This window comes from Mauremys reevesii, linkage group 7 (assembly GCF_016161935.1).
Source record: "Mauremys reevesii isolate NIE-2019 linkage group 7, ASM1616193v1, whole genome shotgun sequence".
NCBI lineage: Eukaryota > Metazoa > Chordata > Testudines > Geoemydidae > Mauremys > Mauremys reevesii.
In genome coordinates, this window is record NC_052629.1 from 76,171,200 (window position 1) to 76,194,680 (window position 23,481).

The window sequence follows — 23,481 nt, forward strand, 5'->3', positions numbered from 1 at the left end:
GTTAGTGGCCCACCTCAGTTGGTGCAAGTTCTCCTGATGAGGATGTTCACCACCAACAGAACAAGGGTAGTGTGGACATGAACAGCTGATTTCATTACTGTGGTGGCAGTAGCACCAACACAGGGTCAAGCTAACCTGCCCTCACCTGGGTTTAATTTACCTGTAATTCAGTGCTGAGCTGAGGGCCAGGTCTATCAAGCCTCTGAGGGCCTCCTTCCCAGCATTAGGAGCTGCCTGCAAGCTGAGGAAAGGAGATGGAGCCAGGCATCCTGACTCCCCACAGGACCGTTTCCAAGCTGGTGCAGAGTCCGTTTCAATTCCTGGAATGCCTGTTTGTCAGGCGCCTGCTACTGTGGGGTGAGTGCCTCAGTGCCGGCTGCACTGTGCTAAAGACTTCAGTGTCAGGCCACCCGATCCCCCTGCCTTGTAGCCAAACACCTCTCCCAGACCTGCTCCCTGGCTCCATCCCTGTGCTCCCAGTAGCTGCTCATCCTCCTCCATAGCCAGACTTGAGAGAGCAGCTGCTCAGCACCTGACTAGCCCCCATCCTTCTCCAAAGAGAGCTGGTTTGCTCCCCACCTTGATACCCTGCAGCATTTAACCTCCATGTGCCCCCCCGGGCCTCCTCATACTTCTATGTTACTCCTAATGCAGTCTTGGGATGCATCAGGTGAGGTATTTCCAGTAGAGATAAGAAGGTGTTAGTACTGTTATACAAGGCACTGGTGAGACCTCATCTGGAATAGTGTGTGCAGTTCTGGTCTCCCATGTTTAAGAAGGATAAATTCAAACTGGAACAGGTACAGAGAAGGGCTACTATAACGAGCCAAGGAATGGAAAACCTGTCTTATGAAAGCAAACTCAAAAGAGCTTGGCTTGTTTAGCCTAACCAAAAGAAGGCTGAGGGGAGATAGGATTGCTCTCTATAAATATATCTGAGGGATAAGTACCAGGGAGGGAGAGGAATTATTTAAGCTCAGTACCAATGTGGAAACAAGAACAAATTGATATAAACTGGCCCTCAGGGAGTTTAGACTTGAAATTAGACGAAGGTTTCTAACCATCAGAGGAGTGAAGTTCTGGAACAGCCTTCCAAGAGGAGCAGTGGGGGGTAAAAGACATATCTGGCTTCAAGACTAAGCTTGATAAGTTTATGGAGGAGATGGTATGATGGGATAGCCTAATTTTGGCAATTAACTGATCTTTGACTATTAGTGGTAAATATGCCCAATGGCCTGTGATGGGATGGTAGATGGGGTGGAATCTGAGTTACTACAGAGAATCCTTTCCTGAGTGTCTGGCTGGTGAGTCTTGCCCACATGCTCAGGGTTTAGCTGATTGTCCTATTTAGGGTCAGGAAGGAATTTTCCTCCAGGGCAGATTGGCAGAGGTCCTGGGTTTTTTTTGCCTTCCTCTGCAGCGTGGGGCATGGGTCACGGGTCACTTACTGGAGGATTGTCTGCATCTTGAAGTCTTTAAACCATGATTTGAGGACTTCAATGGCTCAACTATAGGTTAGGGGTTTATTGAGGGAGAGGGTGGGTGAGATTCTGTGGCCTGCGTTGTGCAGGTCAGATTAAACCATCATAAAGGTCCCTTCTGACCTTAAAGTCTATGACTCTATAATACTTTCCCGCCCTCCCTCCAGGCAAACTCCCCCACTGGTCATCTCCTCCTCACTGCCCCAGTGCTCCCTCCGCTGAGGGCGCAACCCATCAATCAGAGCTGCTGGGAGGGAGGGAAAATTAGGGAGCCATCCAGGATTCCAGCCCAATGCTCCTGTGCCACCTCATAGCCAAGGGACCGATTGCCTCCACTCCACATGTAGGGGTAGATGCTGGAAAGCCCCCCCACGCAGAGCTCCACTTCCACCCAAGGGTGCCAGACCACTCTGGAGCTGGAACGACCAACAGCTTTGAGCCTGACTTCTAGCCATTTATCTACCATGTCTCCACCACTGCAGATTCTCAGGTGCTAGCTTCATGCCCTGCCCAGTGCCCTTCTCCTGAGCAAGTCACTTCACCTTCTCCCTGCCTGCCTCTAGTGGAGCTAATGCCCACCTCTGCATTCATTGGGAACAGTGGCTGGTGTTCCATGGATGGTGGTGCTCCCCTTTCTCTGCTACTACAAACACCAGGGAGTAAGATACCAGGGCACAGCAGCTGCAATACTTTAATAGGCCCCACAGGACTTACCAGACTGGCTGAGAGCAGAGGCCCATGTAATTCAGGTCTCTGCCTCCATCAGTGGCCTGCACCAGCTGGCTCATAGGAATGTGCAAGAGTGTCTCAGCTACTTTCAAATTTTGTTCCCCAGTGAGAGCCTGGCTCCTTGAGTGCAATGGAGGGAGCAAGACCTTCGCTGAGAAGAGACAGCAGCAGCCACCTCAGGTTACAAATCAGATGGCTCCATATTGTACACCACATTTATTTAATAAAGGCACATGTTCTCAGGGACATACAGGAATCAGGGCACCCACACTGCATGGGTTGGGTACTGACACAAACAGCTGCTGATGCCGAAATCAGTGAAAAAGCTCTGCCTTTAATCCATTCATTTTGGTTTCCAGATAAGCCTGTACCAATGCTGGATCTGTCTGGCCAGCTCTCTAACTAGCCAATTCATTATAAACAGCACAATTTGAAGAGGGCTCCATTGTATCTGGGCAAGATCTGGAACAGAACCACATGGGAAATGTGAGACACCAGACTGAGCTTAAGGCCAATGACAGCAGAATAAAGCCCTCCCCTAGCAATCAGCAGCCCCATCATATTTCTTTCCCAGTAAGCATAACTGGGCTGATATTTTGTATTTAACACTCAAGCAGCAATAGGGAGGGATCCATCTCAGAGGAGCATTTGTAAACTCATCATATCATTTTAAAAAATTGATTAAATATATACAAATATAAGTTCCAAACTAAAGTTTGCAGAGCATCCAGAGAATCATACAGATGCCTGCCCCTTTAAGAGCCTGGTACAGAGACGTGAAGTTCTCAATTCTGGAAAATAAAGCTCTACAGACGTGGCAAGCTGGGAAAGGCTACCGGCTCCTGGTGCTGCTGAGCTAGAAACGCTAAGATCACCCCACCCCCACTGCCTCATTACAGACCCACCTCCTCATTAAACCTGTGCATGCCAAGCAGCTGCTTGGGGATCAGATAAAACAGTACAGTGCCGATTGCATGCCCATTGTACAGCAACAAATCACACACAGTTTTGCTCTATGGACAATCGGGAGGCTGGCTACCCGCTGGAATGGCAGAGACATCAACACAGAATGGTTGTCAGCCTGGATTCTGGCCTCGTCCCTTCCAAAGCAGTCTCCTGCTAGGCTAAGTCCCCAGCTGCCATGCCTGAGTGTGAGGTGTCAATGTGAGGTGTCTCCCCTGGCTATCAGATTAAAAACCAGATTCGTGCCTGAGGCAGACTCCTCCTTTCAGGTGAGGTTGCACGAGGCACGCTCTGGCCCAAAGACTCCAGGTTAGAGAGAGGATTGCTATGCCGCCTTACTAGCCAGGACAGCTGGAGATGAAACATCCAGCATGAGGAGACTGTGCATCCCCGCCCTGGAAATCAGCCCTGAATGCTACAGGCTAACAGACACTGGATCCCCTTCCTCCATCTTCATGTCTACGATGGTCCTGAAACCAAGCTAGAGTGCTCTGTCTCCCAAGGGGCCCATCACCACCAGAAGTGCTAAAGCCTCAGAGAACAAGGAAGCAGGGCGAGGAAATTCATTGTTTATTCTGTGCCAACAAAGGCTCCTGGGGGAAATGCAGCCTCGTAAGGCCAGGCCTGAACCAATCAGCAGCCAGGAGATTTCTAAGTCTGCTTTGTCCCACACTTTACTGCATTGCCTAGGAGTGAGGCCAAGATGAGTCAAACCAGGCGGAGTTGAGGGATCCACACACCCCACCCACAGGGAGTCCTGAGCTCTTGAGCACAAACCAGTGACCTTGCATGTCACACAAAGGCAGGCAGGTTGCTCAGTGCCAGGAGCCCCATCTCCCAGGACAGCTGGCAGCACATGGCACATCCTGCCTTGCCATGCTCACAGCGTAGTCAGCCTGGACTGGATCAACAGTGAACTACAAAAGGCCAGTTTCAGTCCATGGGAGAGTTCTGACTGACACTGCGTATTGATCCCAGCGCCTTGGTTCTGCAGAGATGTAGGTAAGCCACAAGACTTCTGCCCACGCATGCCTAAGTGACCAGGAAAACCTTCAGGTTTACTGAAGGAAGCTGTCCAGTTTTGCCTGGCTGGTGCCAGAGGAGGAAGCTGCTGCAGTTGTGGATGCTGGCCTGGAGACATTCCTCTTCCTGCTCTTTACAGCTAAGGGACGGATCTCCATTGGGTTTGTCTGAAGGGAAAACTGTCAGGGAAAACAAGTCTGAAAATGGGGAGCAGGGTGATTTATTACCAGCTCCAGGACAAGTTAGGCTAACTTTTAAATCAGGACCATGTGGAAGGGTCTCAGACCTGCCCAGAGAACATGGCCACACAAGTGACAGTCCAAGAGCTGACAATTATTACATAGTGATCAGATGACTCGATCCCCCATTCCTTGTGAATGACATGATTCACACACAGGTCAAATACAGCCCCAGGACCTGTGCCCACATACAGACAAGACCCACAGCAGCACAGTTATCTGAGCCACAAGTTCCCAGATTGATCAGGATCTTTTCAGTTTCCCTCAAGAGTTCCCAACCAATCTGTCTCCCTCCTCCTCCCCCAGTGCCTGGAAGACAAAAGAGCTGTGTAGTGGGAATACACACCAGAACAGTGTCTTTAATCAGACACGTAGTTAGATATTCTGCTCTCCCACCTGAGCCATGTTTGGTGTGCAGTTTAACTTGGTGCATAGAAAACAGATTACTTAAAATCAGCCTTTTCTGTGGGCAAAGTGCTTGCTTAAACAAGTTCCACCACGTGCTCCCTTAAAGAGTCCCCAGCCCATTCCCAAGCGAAGCCCACGCATTAATCACCCTAGATACTAGCCCCAAATGAGAGGGAAGCAAAGCAGAGCTTCCTGCCCGCTTATTTCCACAGCGCAGATGATGGGGAAGGATACGGGCTGTATGAACTTAGTTCTACCTCCTAAGCCATCATATCCCATTCTCACCTAGAAGAGAAGAGAGAAGATATAATACCATGCAAGGTCTGCCTCTTGGGCGATACTAGGTACTTCACCCAAGCTGGAAGTTTGCAGTGTACTGGAAGGGAGGGACAGTTCCAGGCACCTTATAACGTACAGAATATTTTGGCCAAAGCAGACTAGCAACTAAGGTGCCTGACCTGAGACAATAAAGAAGCCAGAGTTTCAGGAAATGCTGAGCAACTACCCTGTCAAGATCAGGACCCTTTGAGGGTCTCCAAGTTGGGTGCCCAAAGTCACTTTTGAAGAACTTGGCCATATTCTGATGGAAGCTCACACAATGGACAGAACCCCCCTTAAAGAAATAGGACCTTTAGTGGGAAATGTGGGGGAGACAGACAAGCTGCCGAGCTAGAGCAATGATGGTGGACAGGATCTCAGTGAAGGGCTATGGACATTTGACTAGCTTCACAGTCCATGAGGGAAGACAGAGGGCTCTAAAGGGAAGTCTCTAGCCACTTCTCACATCCACAAACACACAGGGAAAGCAAGAGTCTCGTTTTCATTCACTCCCACTTAGATCACTCAGGGGGCTAGGATGCCTATGACTGACCCTTGACAAGCCTCCACCACTGGTGGGCAGGGAGCAGCATCCTTGCTCTGATTGGCCAGGGCACATACTCACAGCTCCTGAGTTCTTGTGTGGCCCCAGCAGGCTGCCCACAGGTGGCTTCCTGGAAAGAACCGAGTTCCTGATGAATGCAGGAAAGAATTCTTCTAAAGGGTCCTCCTCTGGCTCACTTGCCCAGTTCTGTCCCAGGAAAGAGAGGAAAGGCAGCATGAGCAGCTTTACTCCCTGAATTTCATTTACAGAAACAGATAGCACTGAAAACTGTACCAAGCAGCTTAGGAATTATTGCTCATGTACCCATGGTTTACTCTTTTAAGGTGGACCATGGAACTGCAGCTTCTCAGCTAGTCAGTATCAATGTCTATGGTTTCTTGCTTTTAAGAACAAAGCTTAGGAGCAAGTGTTTGTGTTTCATGTGGCTAGTAAGACCAGCTCTTGTCAAAGTGTTTGCCCCCAGGATCCTTAGAGTTTAACACCACTGGTGTCATTGGCAATAGCAATAGTGTGTGTGCCAGGTGAGTGCACTGTAGAAATGCCCAGAAACTATTAAGAACAGGTGGTCTGCAAACCTAGAATAGCCCCTGGACTTGGGCAGCTGTGTTAGAGCATTTGTATGAACACTGTCTAGGCCAGTGGTTTTCAAACTTTTTTCCTCGTGACCCAGTTGAAGAAAAGTGTTGATGCCCGTGACCCCCAACATAATTATATCTTTTAAATAGAGTTTTCATAAAATCATAATATTGCAAAACATTCCAGCTTAACCCACTTTAAATAACACTAGACACTAGCCTTGGTAAGCCTATGGTAAGGAGTGTGGGAGGTGGGTGCGGGGGGTGAGGGATCTAGGGAGGTACCAAGGATGAGGAGTTTGGGCTGCAGGCAGGCTGCCCCAGGGCTGGGGCCAGAGGACTCCCCACAGCCCTCTCCCCATTGGCAGCAGCTAGCTCCGGGGGGAAGGAGCCCCTCTCTCCTTGCTGCCTGCTAGCAGGGGGAATACGGAGCTTCAGGGGAAGGGTCTCTCTCTCTCTCTCCCTGCCAGCAGGCAGCACGGAGCACAGAGCACCAGGGGAAGGGCCTCTCTCTTCCTCTGCACGGAGCTCCATGGGAAGGGTCCCTCTCTCCCAGCTGGCAGCAGCGAGCTCCAGGGCCGGGGGAGAGGCCTGTAGCAGCCCTGCAAGCCCCAACTTGCTCCTCTCCCCAGTTCCCGCCCACCCCCTACCTCTTTCCTCTCCAGGTCCCTGCTGCACGGCCCTTTAGAGCGGCTGCGCGGCAACAATCATTATAATTTGAATCAGCAGTGCCTGACATTCCGCAACCCAGTACTAGGTCGGGACCTGTACTTTGAAAAACACTGGTTTAGGTGATGCACCTTGGAGCATGTATTGCAGTACTAAGATGATGGTTGTACAGCCCAAGTGGAAGGATATTCTGGTCAATTTCTTAAGTCTATTACCAGATTGAGAAAAGCAGGGGGATCTAAGAGGCCAGTAATTGGTTACTTTACCTCCACTGTTTCCTTCAGAACTTTTTTTGCTAGGTTTGTCACAGGAGGCCTGTAAGAAATCAGATCAGTGAGTCAGACGTCTATCTGCTGTAGGTTCACTGCTTCAGAGGATTGCAGCAATTAGCAGAGAATTTGCAGGGGAGAGGAGCTGCTAGATGGAAGGCCAAACAAAGATTAATGTCTCCTAGTGCAATGAATCAAACGGGTAGAGATCCTGATGCTCAGCAGAAACGTGAGCATTAGAGTGACTGAAGCTTGGTCCCCTTGGTCCCACCTAGGACTGGAGAAAGGGGAGAACTCACGGCTTTTTATCCAGCTTGGGTTTTTTTGCAGGGGTTGTGACTGATTTGTGAGGCTGATGCTCAGGCGTCTCAACATCAAAGGTGGCATCCAGGTCGATCTTGTTGCTATGGGCCGGGCGGTGGAGCTTTGGGCTCAGCAGTTCCACAGGAGCAGGGCTGCAAGGCCATTTCAGACATGTCATCCATCACCATCAAGTTACATACCATCCACCAGACAGACAAGAGAGAGAGAGAGACCTTCACCCCAACGTTTTTAATTAGGATCCCAAAGTTGATAGATCTCCTAACAAATCTAGAGTAGTTATAATGACACTTCTCTAATGTTGGGTTACAACAGCAGCCACTAGGAGCAAAACTGGAGTTTCACTCATAACCTACCCCTTCATTTTGTTCCCTCAGAGCTTTCCAAATCACACCTGAGTCCCTCTCTTCTGGATACCTACAAACCCCTGTCCTCACATCAACCTAGTATAAGCGAGAGGGGATGAGAAAGATACAAAAACAAAAACAACAAAACCAGAGTTCTCTGAGATGGTTCTGCACATTCACACTTATGGAGACTGCAGCGCCTCCTTCTAGCAGGGTCAGCTAGGGCTCTCCCACACCATTCCGACACCACTGCAAAGCCAGAGACAGAACAAACAAGGACTCTGACAGAGAGGGGGAGGCAGATGGGAAGGGTAAGTATGCAGAGCCATCTCGAGGGATGCCGATTACAAGTAAGTTAAGGTCATTTCTTCGAGTGGCTCTGCATATTGCCCCACCTATAGTGGCAGTCTGAGGAGCAGTGCTCAAACTAACCTGGAGATGGGAGCAGAGTCCTAACTGAACAGAGACTGAAGCACTGCTTTAACAAATCCAGCATCTGCCCTAGAGACCAAGTTCAAACCATAGTGCCTGGTTACAGTGTGCACTGAAGTGCAGGTTGAAGCTCTGCAAATTTCAACGACTGGCACCTGCCTGTGACAAGCAAAGGGAATGTGATCACACTGAAGCAGGTACAGGAACTTTTGCTAATGAGTAACAATCAGCAATACACTGTTTAATCAAGGGAGAGGCTGGGGAAAAACAGTTACCTTTTCTGTAACTGGTGTTCTTTTAGATGAGTTGCTTATGTCTATTCCACAGTAGGTGTGCATGCTTGCCACATGCACCAATGCCAGATTTTCCCCAGCAGTACCCGTAGGGGGAGCGCTCCCCATGACCCCTGGAGTGGCACCTTCCTGGCACGTTATAAAGGGAGCTGCGCGCGCCCTCCACCCTGAGTTCCTTCGTGCGAGACAACTCCGACAGAGGGGAAGGAGGGTGGGATGTGGAATAGACATGAGCAACATCTCGAAGAACACCAGTTATGGAAAAGGTAACTGTCTTTTCTTCTTCGAGTGATTGCTCATCTGTATTCCACTATAGGTGATTCCAACCTATATCTGTTGGAGGTGGGTAGGAGTTCACAAGTTCCTAGGATGGAGGACAGCCCTGCCAAACCTGGTGTCGTCCCTGGGTTGGGAGACGATCGCATAGTGCGAGGTGAACATGTGAACTGAGGACCATACGGCAGCCCTACAAATGTTCTGGATGGGGATGTAGGCCACGAAGGCAGCAGACGAGGCCTGCGCCCGGGTCGAGTGTGCCCTCGCAATGGGCGGCGGGGGAATGCCCTCCAGCTCATAACAGGACTGGATGCATGAAGTGGTCCAGCTGGAAAGCCTGTGGGTAGAGATTGGCTAGCCCCTCGCCCGCTCAGCTGAGGCGACAAACAGTTATGAGGACTTTCTGAATGGCTTATTCCACTCGAGGTAGAAAGCCAAAGCCTGCTGCACATCGAGCGTGTGGAGGTAGTGTTCCTCACTGGACGCACAAGGCTTGGGGCAGAGGACCGGCAGAAAAATGTCGTGACTCATGTGGTATGCGGAGACAACCTTCGGGAGGGTTCATGTACAGGGGTTCAGAGGTCAGGGCCCTGAGCTCCGAGACTCGTCCAGCCAACGTGATAGCAACCAGAAATGCCATCTTCCACGACAGGTGAGACCAGGAGCACATGGCCAACGGCTCAAACAGGGGACCCGGTGAGACGAGCTAAGACCAGGTTTAAGTCCCACTGTGGAACCAGAGGTCTAGAGTACGGGAAGAGGCGACCGCAGAGATCCCAGTGGCAGCTTGCTTCTGGAGTGCAGGGCCGACATCTGCGGGGCTCTGAGCACTGGCATGGACATGATGTCCTGGGCTGCCTGGAGGGTTTTGAGTGTGGAAGGCATCCGGACAGGCCTGTTCCAAAGATGCCGGGCTACTCCGCTCTATGTGAGTCAGAGGCCTGGGGCCCAGTGGGGATTGAGGACTGCCCGACATGGGCTTAGCCTCTTTCCCAGACTTCCCTCGGTGCCGTTGCGAGGAGGGAGTCTTGGTCCTCTTGGCATGTCTCATGGATGGGGAGCGGTGCTGACTGGTCAAAGGCACTGGCTGATTGCCGCGTACCAACACCGTGGTGCCTGGTCAGAGCAGTGTGCTGGGATCGGTGTCAGCGCTGACTCCATCAGAATGGTCCGGAGCCTAATGTCTCTTTCCCTTTTGGTCCGCAGCTTAAACAATTTGCAAATTTTGCACCTTTCGCTGGTGTGGGTCTCTCTCAAACAGCACAGTCTATGTGCAGGTCACTCCTTGGCACAGAACACCAACAAGAACCGCACAACTTAAATCCTGGGTCTCGGGGCATGCCCCGGCCCAGGCTCACTGACTAACTAAAACTAACTAAACAGCTAATTAACTACAGGTACTAAACGAACGAACAGTTCTGGGAACAAGCTACAGCAAAGCTGGATCAGAGCCGTTCCAACACACCTTCACTGGCGGCAAGAAGGAACTGGGGGGGGGGGGGGCGTGCAGCTCCCCTTATACCGCACCAGGCAAGTGCCACTCCAGGTGTTGCGGGGGGTGCTCCCACCCCCTACGGGTACTGCTAGGGGAAAAACTTCTGGCACTGGTGCATGTAGCAAGCACGCACACCTACTGTGGAATACATATGAGCAATTACTCGAAGAAGAAACCATATAACCCATGTGGTGTTTAGCATACGGCACAATCTAGACGATTTATGACAATTTTTAGTTCTAAGTAGTAGGCGAGTGCCCGTCTGGTGCACACAGTGTGTAGGATGATTCCCCCTTATTAGAGTGCAGTTGGGGGGGGGGGGGGGGAGGGCAAATTACTTGTCTGACTGACATGAAAATCAGAGAGACAATTTCGGTGAGATAACACCTTCTATTGGACTGACTTCTGTTGGTGAGAGAGACAAGCTCATGCAGAGCTCTTTTGACCTGAAGAAGAGTTCTGTGTAAGCTTGAAAGCTTGTCTCTCTCATCAGCAAAGTAAGTCTACAAAACATATTATCTCACCCAATTTGTGTGTCTAATATTCTAGCACCAACACTGCTACAATAACACTGCCTATGAAAATCAGACACCACCTTTGGTAAGAACCTGGGATCAGGTCTGAGACCTACCTTGTCCTTATGAAAAGGAGTGGATGGTGGATCAGCCACAAGGCCATTCAATTCACTCACTTTCCTAGCTGACATGATGGCAATAACGAAAGCTGTTTTGATAGATAAATGCTAGAAAGAAACACTTAGTTAGAGGGGTATGGCCAACACCAAATTGAGATCCCAAGAACAGACAGCCTACACTTAATAAACTTTTCATAAACCTTTTGACCGAACGAAGAAACAGCAATCCACTACTAAATAAAGTATGATACACAGAATTGGCTGCCAAAGGGACTTTTAACAATGTTAGATAAGCCCCAGACTTCAAGTACATTAAGTATTCCAGAATACAAGGAATGAAAGCAGATACAGAGCAATCAGGTTTCCCCTTCTTCTATGCTTAAAATCTGGTCCTTTAAACACTAATAGCTCTAGTGGACTATTTTCTACAGTTAATTAGCCTGCCCTGAACAGACGAAGAACGTGACTACTCAAGAGCAAAGTTTGAGCACCCATGCTTTCAACTGAAGAGACGGTGGGTCTGGGTGAAAGATCTTGTCCTCCTGCTGAGATAGTAGGCTGGAGACAGAGGAAGACACTGAAAGACTTTGCCAAACAGTTGCAGAAGATCAGTAAACCACTGTTGATGGTGTCAGGCTGGGGCAATGAGAATTATCCTTGCCCTGCCCTGACATCTTTTTCACTACTTTCTGGATCAATAGCAAGGCACACATCAAATCCTTTCCCCATGCAAAAGGAAAGCATATGACAAGGATAGACTGTCCCTGCTCACTCTGCAGTGGAAGAGGTGACACTTTTTGTTGGAACTCATTGTGAACAGGTCCACCTCCAGTCAACCACACTGGAGAAAAGACAGTTACCTTTTCCATAACTGGTGTTCTTTGAGATGAGTTGCTCATGTCTATTCCACAATGGGTGTGCGTGCTCACCATATGCACTAGCAGCAAAGAATCCTGTGGCACCTTATAGACTAACAGATGTTTTGCAGCATGAGCTTTCGTGGGTGAATACCCACTTCTTCGGATGCAAGCAGATGCAAGTCTGCTTGCATCCGAAGAAGTGGGTATTCACCCACGAAAGCTCATGCTGCAAAACATCTGTTAGTCTATAAGGTGCCACAGGATTCTTTGCTGCTTCTACAGAACCAGACTAACACGGCTACCCCTCTGATACTTGACACCATATGCACTGGTGCTGGAAGTTTTTCCCCTAGCAGTACCCGTAGGAGTGCCCCTAGCGACCCCTGGAGTGGTGCCTCTATGGCACGGTATAAGGGGTGCTGCGCGCTCCCCCCACCCTCAGTTCCTTCTTGCGAGACAACTCTGACAGAGGAGAAGGAGGGTGGGATGTAGAATAGACATGAGCAACACATCTCGAAATACACCAGTTACGGAAAAGGTAACTGTCTTTTCTTCCTCAAATGATTGCTCACGTGTATTCCACAATAGGTGATTCCAAGCTATATCTGTTGGTGGTGGATAGGAGTTCACAAACTCTCAGGATGGAGCACAGCCCTGCTGAGCCCACCGGGAAAACCGAGACCACTTTGCCAAGTAGGCTCGACTCACGGGGGGTTGCCTGCTTTCCAAGAGGACGCGCTGAACCCCTTCCGAGCATGTCCTTTCTCCTGGCCTAATCATTGAGCAGCCACGCCGTGAGGTGTAGTGCCACTAGGTTGGGGTGGAGGAGGCGGCCCTGGTCCTGGGAGAGCAGGTCCAGGCGGGATGGCAATGGCCACGGTGGGGTGATCGCCAGGCTCGTGAGGGTCCCGTACCAATGTTGCCTGGGCCACGCCGGGGCAATCAGAAGGATCCGGGCCCTGTCCGTCTTTATCTTTTCCAGGACTTCACTGATCAGTGGGATCGGGGGGAAGGCACAGAGAAGCTGGCCTGACCAGGATAGAAGGAAGGCATCGGAGATAGCACCCATGCCCCTCCTCCTGCAGAGCAGAACTGGGGACACCGGCATTTCTGCCAGGTCATGAACAGGTCCACCTGGGGAGTTCCCCACTCTTGGAAAAGTCTGAGCACCACCTCTGGGTGTAGAGACCACTCGTGCTGATAGGAGAAGTCTTGGCTCAGGCGATCCATCCGTGAGTTCTGGGTGCCCAGTACATGGTAGGCCTGTAGGCAAATGTCATGGGCTATACAGAAGCCCCACAGCCTGAGGGCTTCCTGGCAGAGGAGCGGCCCCGCCTTGCCTGTTGACGTGAAATGTCAAGGCCGTGTTGTCCGTGAGAACCCTGACCTCCAGATGCAAATGGAAGGCCACGCACACCAGCCAGACTGCCCTGAGCTCCTTGACGTTTATATGCAGGGCAAGATCCTGCGTGGACCACAGACCTTGGGTCTGAATGTCCTCCACATGGGCTCCCCACCCCAGGTCTGGCTGGGATGATTTAGTTGGGGATTGGTCCTTCTTTGAGCAGGGGGTTGCACTAGATGACCTCCTGAGGTCCTTTTCAACCCTGATAGAATTATAGACTATGACCCTATACTGGAAGTGGTGTCTGGCTACCACAAAACAAAAGTATTTGTGATTACTATTATGAGTCAATATATGAAAACATGCATCTTTTAAGTCAAGAGCTGTGAACCGATCCATGACCTACAGAGAAGGGATTATGGAAGCTGAAGTCAATATACAGAACTGAAGCTTCCAAAAAAGTACTTGTTCAGATCCCTTCAGGGTAGTACTGGATGACCCCCCAACCCTCAATACTTTTTTGTACCAGAAAGTAACAGGAATAAGAGCCCTGACCCCTCACACATACAGGGATCTCCTTGACTGATCCTATCAGATGCAACTTTTCTACTTCTGCAAGAAGAATAGTCTTAAGGGTCCCCTCTAATGAGAGGGAAATGTAGGGGTAAGGGGTGTGGGGAGGCAATTTTTCGAATTATATGGCATAGGCCTTTTCTGTTTTCTCTAGCACCCATTGGTCTGATGTTATTTGCCTCCATGCATTGAGAAAGTAGGGTAGCCTGCCTCCAAAAAAGGGGGTAGATTGGTTCTTGACTCTCAATCATCTTGTCAAAACTCAGACTTGTTCTGAGCTGAAGACATGGATGAGGAAGCAGGTTGGTTAGAGCTAGACCTTGGTTTGAAAGGCCTCTTTCTAGGCTGACTCTGGAAGGCTGCTGGCTGTTGCCATGGTTGACATCTCTGATTCAATGAAAAATAAGGGGAACAAGAACTGCAATAAAGAAGCCTGTGTGCTCAATCCGCCTCTAGGTCAGCCTGTTCTTCTTTTAAGATGTCCCATACTGGAAAAAAAGGCCCAGAAGGGAATCAAACCCAGAAAATGGCTGTCAATCTCGCATCCTTTAGATTTCCAGCAGTTCACCTGTCTTTTCTCTGAAAAGACCCTCCTCTCTGAAGGGGAGATCCTCCCACTTACTCCTCGTGTCCAGAGCTAGAGAGGATAAACGAAGCCATGCATGCCTCCTAATGGCCCCAAAAGCAGCCAGTACTCTGGGAGCAAAATTTGAAGAGTCAAAGGAGGCCCAGAGGGAGTGCGTAGCTACATCTTGGCCCTCCATTAAAATGGCATTTGCTAACCTTATTCTGTCATCAGGTAAGACTTGTAAAAACAGTGTCATCTTCTCCTGTAAGTGGGCCATGACTGCCTGATAATTTGCCACCCTAATACTGAGGGACGATGGACAGAACTTTTCTCCCCAATGACTCAATCCTTTCTCCTTCCTTGTTGGCTGCAGTGGAGTGTGGCTGTCCAGATCTTGCCATGCGACCGGCAGCAGTCACCACTAGTGAATTTAGGGCTTGTCTCCACTTACTGTGATTGACACGCAGTTGATTTAGCGGGTCTTCACTAGACCCAGTAAATCAACTGCCAATCGCTCTCCTGTCAACCCACTGCAATGAGTCGACCTAAGGTACGTCGACTCCAGCTATTCATGTAGCTGGAGTCGCGTAACTTAGGTTGACTTAGCCCTGCCCTTAGGGATAGGATGGGTATGGAAGTAGGAGCTCCCCTCAGAGGGTATCTGATACAACTTGTCAGCTTTCTCAGAAACATGCTGACAAGCAGCAGACAAGGTCCACATGGATTTATCCGGCTGTAGCAGACCATCTAAGATAGGTAGGGATATTCTACTCCTTGAAGTAGCATTCAAGGATATCAAACACCAGGTGAGAAGTCTCTTCCACAGCCACTGCAGGAAGATTTACAGTGGATACCATACAATCTATTAAATTGTGGAACTGTGTAGCATCCTCAGGAGAGGAGGCTGAAGCCACCTCCACATTCATCTGGTGAAAAAATCAGGTTCATAATCTGTTTCCAAATGCTACTACTCAAAGAAGGGAGCTACCTCTTCATCTTCCTCCTCAGACAGCATTTCCAGTCTCACCATCTGTAGTGTCAGTCTGAGGATCTCTGGACTCTCAGATCCTTTGCAGAAGAAAAGTTACCTCTCTGCCTACACAGATAATAGCAGCAAAATTCCCAAGGTAGCCCCCCATAAGGCGATGGGCCCCAGGACAACAAGTTCCCCCAGCAACTAGGGTTCAGGAAGATGCCTGCAGGAGGCGGACTATAGGGTGGTATGAATTAAGCCACAGGTCTCTGCATTCTTCCTCTATTTTCCTCCTGGTAAAGATCCAGGTCTGTATCAGGTCTATGTATCAGACATAGAATGTACCAGGGATAACTGCTGATCTGGAGCAGAGAATGGAGATCCAGTTCTTTGTGGTGACCCTATAAGGCTCCTAGGAGGAGGAAGCACAAGGTGTTCACAGGAAGAACCAGCAGCGCCCTCTGATCTCTTCTTCCTATCACAAGACTGAAGCCACAGCTTTGGAACTGTAGTAGTTTTGGGAGAATCAGATGGATCTGAAAGTTTGATGCAGCGGCCATTTTGTCCCTATGCCTCTTTTCCTTCGGTAATGGGACAGACGGAAATGAAAGCATCAATGGCCCTGATTCTGACACACCAATCGAATCCATCTTCCTGGATTTGGAAGTGGAATTCAGAACTGACCCTGGTCTTGCAGCAGGAGTGCCATGGGGGTTGGGTATCTACGAGGCAGTAGGTACGGGACCTGTGAGGGTGGCCGAACTGTGTTTTGAACTCTCTTCCAGAACTGGGGCAGTCAGATCTGACCGTGTGGTCTTCAGTATGGACATGCATAGCCTCGGAGGCTTGACTGAGGGAGCTGCAGGAACCCAATCTGGCCCCAACAGTCTGTGGCCTCTTGGAAACCTTCGATCACTGGGAGCCACTGAAAGCGAGAGCCAAAATCGGTTTCTTCGACTCTGGATCTGAGGAGTGATGGGATACAAAGGGTCTAGCATTGAGAGCTTCCTTGACAAGGAGGAGTACAAACAAGTCTCCCTGTCCTTGAGGGCTCTGAGAGCGAAGGTCTGACAAGTCGAACACCCAGAAGGCGAGCACTCTTCTCCGAGGGACCACACGTGATTGTCAGATGCTGAGAAGCCAGCTGGGCAGGAAATGCACCTCCTAAATCCCAACCTCCTCTGCTTCGAGTCCACCAGATCTGTGAAACACACTCACTATAGTACAAAGCTAACACTAGCTCTCTAAAAGAGAACGACTCAGGCTCCAAAGAGCCAGGCAAGGTTCACATCCATGCAGGCCAAGAGTTGGAAGGAAGTGAGGTGGTGAGGGAGCTCCACCCCATCCAGTCTTGCCTTCAGCACATCAGTGACATAGAGGATGGGCGAGATGCAGGAGAGCTCTAGATGACCCTGCTAGAAGAAGATTCCAAGGTCAGGCATCACAGGCAGTGCAGTACGGAATATGAATGTGCAGAGCCACCTGAAGGGAACAAAGGTTAAGCTACCTCAATGCCTGCCCCACTTCACCCTCAGCTACTGCTTTCTGCTGCATCCCACACCCCAGCTTTCTGTTCCGATTTAGGCAGAAGGCTCTTTGGAGCCAAGATCTCATCCCTATCCATGTCTGTAGAGCACCCAGTATGCCTCTATATGCACTACACTGATTCCCAGGGAATGCATCCATCTAACCTTTCGAAGACCAGTCGGCTAAGCGTCTCGCTGGTTACAGACGGCACCTTCAGGGTCTCCTGCAGGATTCCAATCTTCTTCTTCAAACTCTGAAGAAAAAACAAAAAACCAATAACAGAGCACAGATGAGGAAATGGGAAGCTTGTGCCAGAGAGAGTTTGCATCCTCCTGCCCATAATACTCAGGAAAGCACACAGGCTGCAACACAGGGGACAGACAGAGTCTCAAACAGGATCAGGAGAGAGGCAACATAACAGGGACGGACAGTGAGCTAGGTGTCCAGCTAGAGCTGGCACAAGTCCTGGCTCTGCAGCTGTAGGCCATGGACTGCTACCAGCTACTGTAGGCTAAGGAGTGGAGGATCTCACCATAATCTCCTTGTCTGCGTTACTCAGATCCTTCTGGGTGCTTTTTAACTCCTCTTTCATCTTCTCCAACTCCAAGAATGTTTTCTGCAGCTGCAGAGTAAGAACAGTTCAACAGTGCAATGATAGGAAAAGATCCCAAGCACGTATCAGGTATACAGCAAGCACAAGCTATCTTTCCCAGTCAACTTTCAGGCCCTACTGTTTGAGAATTGAACTCCCTATAGTGGAGACACAGGGCAGCCACTCTAGATCGCCTAGATCAGTGTTCTTCAAAGTACGGGCTGCGAACTAGTACTGGGTTGCGGAATGTCAGGCACTGCTGATTTAAATTATAACAATTGTTGCTATGCAGCAGCTCTAAAGGGCCCCGCAGCAGGGACCTGGAGAGGAGAAAGGAAGGGTGTGGATGAGAACTGAGGAGGGGAGCAAGTTCGGGCTTGCAGGGCTGCTGCGTGCCTCTCCCCCGGCCCTGGAGCTCTGTGCCAGGCCAGGAGAGAGGGGCCCCTTCCCCCGGAGCTGTCAGCCAGGGGGGGGGGGGGGAGGAGAGTGGCAGGGGGAAGGGCAGGCCCCTCCCCTGGAGCTAACTGCCCTGCACCCCAAACTCCTCATCTGTAGCCCTGAGGATTAATCTGTTGGTCTGTATAAAATGTCTTTTTGATAAATTTAAGTATGTAATAGGCTTATAGATTTATAGATTTGCAGTAGCTGAAATGCAAGATACCTACAGGTCAGACATCCTGTATGACGCTAAGGCAACCTTTGGGACCCTTACTCAGAAAAGTAATAAGACAAAATACCTACGCAGATGTCTGGAGACCTTTAACTGAACCAATAACAGTAAAGGGTGGAAAAAGGGATTTTTGCCCACAAATCTAACAAGTACACCACAAATGCGTACATAACTGTCATTCATACGCACACACGTTAGCCTATGAGGCAGGTGTACCCTAACATTTCTGTGGGGGAAAGATGAAATTTGGGCATAGGAGGAAGGATTTCCGAATAATGCTCTATAAAAGTTGAAACAAATCACCATTAGGGAGGCGATACACCCATCTATCTGTTCCTGTCTACTTTTCATCGCCTCCACCCCCATCTACGTATCAATGCCACCCATCTACGAAGGCTATTAACTATTAATAGGCTGTAGTATTATTTCTTTTCAAAACTGTAAGTAAAAAGGAATCTAATTTCCCTTCTGCTTCATCCTCTAAAGCACCTAGTATATGTAGGGTTAAAACCAAAACGCAAACAATCTTAAAATAGCTTCCTCTATCAGAGGTGTGGAAAACACCCAAAGTGCTGCTGCACTACACAGAGTGAGCTTATAACAGTGTATTATCATAAATATATCTCTTAAAGAACTGTGATATTTTGTAACTTTGTAATCTTGAACTGTTTTAACATTTACTTATTGTTTCATTGATTTTAATAAAAGGTCTTTATGACTATATCTGTCTCAGTGTAAGCTCCTGTCACATACCCCGAAGTTCCTTTTATAAACTCTGTGAAGCCTGATTCAGGACGAACTTTATCTTCTGATCAAAACACATTGGTGAGCCAAACCCATACTAATTAATATCCAATAATTATTAATATTACTAATTAATTAAAATTAATCAAATAAAATTGAATTAAGTGGATTACGCTAACTCACCCCAAATCAGGCTACACATCCCTCACCCCAGAGCCCTCACCCCCCCATCCCAACCCTCTGCCCCAGCCCTGAGCCCCCTCCTGCACCTTGAGCCCCTCATCCCCAGCTCCACCCTAGAGCCCTCACCCCCACATCCCACCCTCTGCCCCACCCTGGGCCACCTCCCACACTCCTTACAATAGGCTTACTAAGACTAGTGTTAGTTATGTAAAGTGGAAGGTATTGCAATATTATGATTTTATGAAAACTCTAATTAAAAGATATAATTATGTTTGGTCACGGGCATCAACACTTTTCTTCAACTGGGTCACAAGAAAAAAAAAGTTTGAAAACCCCTAGCCTAGATCGCTGGCATACTCCTGTGTAAGCAAGCCATGCCTGTTCATTCCCTCAAGCTGCCTGCAGAGGGAATCCCATGGCCCAGCCTCCAGCAGAGAAGTTTCACAGGTGATTTCCTGAGCTTTCAGGCCTCATGGTGACAGCTTTTCCATGGTTTAACACATGGGTGGCAGCAGCTGCACTTTAGTTCAATCATTTGAATTTCTACAGGATTTGAGACATCAGATCAAAGGGAATCAGGACTGCCACGTTGGAGGACATTGATGATGGGGCCTCACCACTCCCACAGGGACAGCAGCTTTGCTGCATCAGCATTAGTACAACACAAACATGCCAGTCACTGCAACTTCACTAATTCAGGAAAGCAATTCTGTTTTAGGACCTTGGACTATGACATTATGGGACTTCAGTAGTACAGTGACTAAATCCCTGGCTACTCCTAGGCAAGGGCAGCTTGCATTCAATCCCTGCCACTCAAAATTACAATACAATACATCTGCTCTGCTGACATTGGAGGGCCGAGGGATTCCTATTTGGCAATGCACTCCCACCTCTAGTCTGGATCAGCAGCTACAGACCTCAACCAAATTATCAAGAGCTGCCACTGGCCAGGACAGGACCTGCCAGATCACCAGGGCTGGAAAGGCCACGACTGCTTGGATACCCAACAGCAAATTAACATTACCAATGTCACTTGAGCCCCCAAGCATACCTTGCAACAGCACCTATTTCAGACAGTGAGCTATATAGGGCAGGGATGGTAGCTTGCTGCAGGACACAAATGCCCTATACACAAGAGGGTAGAACATTCCATCGGGGTTAGTTATAGTATTTGTTCTGTTACAAGCTCTGGACTTGTAAAGAAGAGAGAGATTTACCTGGTTCCTTAACACCTTAGGATAACAGATTGGTCTATCTGTGGGGCTCTTCAAACACATGCTCCAAGCACAAGGAAGCACCAGCTGAATTTTTCAGTTTACCAAGCAGTGGCTAGAGTAACTGATACAGCTGGCTGGCAGGAGCAGCGCTTACTGTGAGCGAAGGGCAGAGGCTATAGTTGGACACGAACAGAACAGAGATCACCCAGACACCTTTGATGTGCAACTCCCTGCACTTTCCTTACCTTATTATTAGCAGAAAACAGCTCCTTTTTCAGCTTCTCAGTCATCTCACTAGATGCCTTCCGAGCCTCTTTCAGATTTTCATATTCCCTGGAAAGAGCCCAAACTACAGTCACTCTGGGCTTTTGAGATAGAGTTCTTAACTGGAGTCAGTGATCACATACTGCCTGCAGATACCTGATTCACAGCTCCACGGCTGCAGAAAAGAGTTACCTTTTCCGTAACTGGTGTTCGAGATGTGTTGCTCATGTCTATTCCACAATAGGTGTGCGCGCTCGTCACATGCACCGTTGCCAAAAAAAATTTTCCCCTAGCAGTACCTGTAGGGGAGTGCCCCTAGCATCCCCTTGAGTGGCGCCTCTATGGCGTGGTATAAGGGGCGCTGCGCGCTCCCCCCACCCTCAGTTCTTTCTTGCCAGACAACTCCGACAGAGGGGAAGAAGGGTGGGATGTGGAATAGACATGAGCAACACATCTCAAAGAACACCAGTTATGGAAAAGGTAACTGTCTTTTCTTCTGTGAGTGATTGTTCATGGGTATTCCACAATAGGTGATTCCAAGCTATATCTGTTGGAGGTGGGTAGGAGTTTCACAAACTCTCGGGATGGAGCACAGCCCTGCTGAACCCAGCGTCTTCCCTGATTTGGGAGACGATCGCATAATGCGAGCCGAACGTGTGAACTGAAGACCATGTGGCAGCCCTGCAAATGTCCTGAATGGGGACATGGGCTAAAAAGGCAGCCGACGAAGCTTGCACCCTAGTTGAGTGACCTCACAATTGACGGCAGAGGGATTCCCGTAAGGTCATAACAGGTACGGATGCACAAGGTGATCCAGTTGGAGAGCCTCTGAGTGGAGATCGGTCGACCCTTCATGCATTCAGCCAAGGCGATGAACAGCTGCAAAGACTTCCTGAAAGGCTTAGTCCATTCCAGGTAAAAGGCCAGAGCCTGTCTCACGTGAAGTGTGTGGAGGCGGCGTTTCTCATTGGACGCATAGGGCTTGGGGCAGAGGACCGGCAGGAAAATGTCCTGACCCATGTGGTAGACGGAGACCACCTTCAGGAGTAATTAAGGATGTGGGTGGAGCTGGACCTTATCCTTATGGAACACCGTGTACGGGGGCCCGGAGATCAGGGCCCTGAGTTCTGAGACCTGTCTAGCAGAAGTGATCGCCACCAGGAAGGCTACCTTCCATGAGAGGTGCGATCAGAAGCACGTAGCTAATGGCTAAAAGCGGGGACTAATGTACGGGAGGAGACGATCCAATCCCTTAAGGAATCGGCCATTCATAGCATGGGAGAATACCGTGTGCCCCTGCACCGGCAAGTGGAAGGCTGATATGGTCACCAAGTGCACCTTGACAGACGAGGGTGCCAGGCTCTTGGCTCTAAGGTGAAGGAGGTAGTCTAAAATGAGCTGGATCGGGGCAGTCACAGGGGAAACGTCTCACTCAGATGCCCATCGGGAAAACCAAGACCGCTTTGCCAAGTAGGCCTGACCCATGGAGGGTTGCCTGCTTTCCAAGAGGATGCCTGAACCCCTTCTGAGCACATCCTTTTCCCCTGGCCTAACCATTGAGCAGCCACGCCATGAGGTGGAGTGCCGCTAGGTTGGGGTGGAAGAGAGCAGGTCCTGGGAGAGCAGGTCCGGGCAGGTCAGCAACGGCAGGGTGACCGCCAGGCTCATGAGGGTTCCATACCAATGTTGCATGGGCCATGCAATGGCAATCAGGAGGACCCGGGCCCTGCGTGTCTTTAATTTTTCCAGGACCAGGCCGATCATTGGGATCGGGGGGGAAAGGCATAGAGAAGCTGGCCTGACCAGGATAGTAGGAAGGCAACAGAGCCCCCGCTTGGAGCAGAACTGGGGACACCGGTGGTTCTGCCAGGTCGCAAACAGGTTCGCCTGAGGAGATCTCCACTCTTGGAAAAGTCTGTGCACCACCTCTGGGTGTAGAGACCACTTGTGCTGAGAGGAGAAGTCTCGGCTCAGGCGATCTGCCCATGAGTTCCAGGTGTCCAGTAGGTGGTAGGCCTGTAGGCAAACATTGTGGGCTATACAGAAGTCGCACAGCTTGAGGGCTTCCTGGCAGAGGAGCGGGCCCTGTCTTCCCTTTTGATGTAAAACATTGAGGCCATGTTGTCCGCAAGAACCCTGACCACTCTGCCCTTCAGGTGCGAGCGGAAGGCCACGCACGTCAGCTGGACCGCCTTGACGTTTATATGCAGGACAAGGTCTTCCACAGACCACAGACCTTGGGTCTGATCGTCTCGCACATTGACGCATCAGACCTGGGGTGGGGAGCCCGACACTAGCTCCACCGTCGTTGGCCTGCCCCTGAATGGGACCCTGGTGAGCACATTCCCTGGGGAGGACCACCATTGTAGGGAGGCGATCATCGGCTCAGGCACAGTGAGGACCTTGTCCATCCTGTCTCTGGCCTGGGACCAACCAGAGCAGGAGGGGCCTCATCCTGAATCTGGCATTGCAAACCACATATGTGCATGCCGACATGTGACCAAGGAGCTGGAAACACGCTCTGGCTGTCGTCATGGGAAACTTTGTGACCGTGTTGATGAGTCCTTTCAGGGTCTCAAATCTGTCTGGTGGGAGGGAGGCACTGGACAACGTCACGTTCAGGACTGCCCCGATAAACTCTATGCGCTGTACCAGGACTAACGTGGACATGGGTGTCATTCACCAATAGTCCCCGGGTGGCACACGTGTGAACAGGAGCGCCACGTGATCCCGCACCTGCGACCGGGAGATGCTCTTGACCAGCAAGTCATCCAAATAGGGGAAGATCTGGACCCCCACAATGTCTGAGGTAGGCCGCCACAACAGACATGCACTTTCTGAATACCCTGGGAGCAGTGGACAGGCCAAACAGGAGGACCGTAAATTGGTAGTGCTCCTGCCCAACCGTGAAACAGAGGAAGCGCCTGT

The 23,481-nt window shown here is 50.0% G+C and overlaps 1 protein-coding gene across 3 annotated transcripts in view; it reads right to left on the reverse strand.

The window, feature by feature from the left end:
• Positions 1-1,863: 1,863 nt before the first annotated feature.
• LOC120368758 (TRAF interacting protein) overlaps positions 1,864-23,481 on the reverse strand; it is a 47,640-nt gene continuing 26,022 nt past the window's right edge. For all 3 annotated transcript variants that reach the window (XM_039481266.1, XM_039481263.1, XM_039481265.1), the window contains 8 exons: positions 20,535-20,622; positions 17,416-17,505; positions 17,048-17,136; positions 7,539-7,694; positions 7,237-7,285; positions 5,787-5,912; positions 5,078-5,128; positions 1,864-4,363 (listed from right to left, as the gene is read on the reverse strand). In XM_039481266.1, the coding sequence (XP_039337200.1) occupies positions 4,232-4,363; positions 5,078-5,128; positions 5,787-5,912; positions 7,237-7,285; positions 7,539-7,694; positions 17,048-17,136; positions 17,416-17,505; positions 20,535-20,622 (781 nt within the window). In that variant the 3' untranslated portion in view covers positions 1,864-4,231. The remainder of the gene's footprint in view (positions 4,364-5,077; positions 5,129-5,786; positions 5,913-7,236; positions 7,286-7,538; positions 7,695-17,047; positions 17,137-17,415; positions 17,506-20,534; positions 20,623-23,481) is intronic.